General features: G+C 62.0%; 1 protein-coding gene across 1 annotated transcript in view; it reads left to right on the top strand.

Annotated features, from left to right (window-relative positions):
• The first annotated feature begins 467 nt into the window (after nucleotides 1-467).
• Nucleotides 468-752, top strand: part of TRPV6 (transient receptor potential cation channel, subfamily V, member 6) — a 16,612-nt gene continuing 16,327 nt past the window's right edge. Inside the window, 1 exon segment of the mRNA XM_010854994.1 lies at nucleotides 468-747. Within this exon segment, the coding sequence (XP_010853296.1) occupies nucleotides 683-747 (65 nt within the window). The 5' untranslated portion in view covers nucleotides 468-682.

Here is a 752-nt window from a genome sequence, read left to right as displayed (position 1 = left end):
GCTGACCCACAGTTGCTGAGGGGGCTGAGAGTTTTCAATATTTATGCACCTGTCATGGGCCAGGGGAGAGACGAAGCAAAATCACACCTGCGGGGCAGAGAGGTCCAGAGACACCCTGCGAGGAAGGTGGGCATCCTGGCCCTTCAGACCCAGCGCCCTGCCCAGCTCCTCCCCCTTCTCCCACACTGACTGGAGTACCTGAAACTCAACTGACCGGTCCAGGCCTTTCTATAAAAGATCACCAGGTGTCCCAAAGTCCAGGGAGTCCTGTCCCTTCTCTCAGAAGGCCTCCCCTCCCTGGACTGGCTGTGGGGAAGCTGAGAGAGGGAGCTTTCCCAGGCCCCCACAGCTGCTGGCCTGTCTCTTTAAATCGCAGGTAATTTGGGAGGAGTAAGGGAGTGTCTTCAGGGCTCCTGCGTCTCCCAGGAGGAGAGATCCTGCCCAGGGAGCTTAGTGGCGGAGTCCCAGCTCTGCCAAGTGTGACGAACTCCTCCGAGGGAGGCCTCTTGTGTCTGGCTGCTTACACCTCGGGGAGACTCCACCGGGCCTGGAAGGCCCTGAGACGGCACCTCTCCGGGAAGAGGGTGGGCTGGCCCTCGGGGCTGCCCATGTGGCCCCCAGGCTGAGTCCAGGTGGGGTCTGGCCTTGGCCCCAGCCCCCCAGGGAGCTGGCCCTCTGCTCCATGGGGTTGCCACTGCCCAAGGAGAAGGGGCACATTCTCTGCCTGTGGAGGAAGCTCTGCAGATGGTTCC

Source organism: Bison bison, unplaced genomic scaffold (assembly GCF_000754665.1).
Source record: "Bison bison bison isolate TAMUID 2011002044 unplaced genomic scaffold, Bison_UMD1.0 scf7180017864352, whole genome shotgun sequence".
In the NCBI taxonomy this organism is placed as follows: Eukaryota; Metazoa; Chordata; class Mammalia; order Artiodactyla; family Bovidae; genus Bison; species Bison bison.
This window is presented reverse-complemented; position numbering and strand designations above follow the sequence as displayed.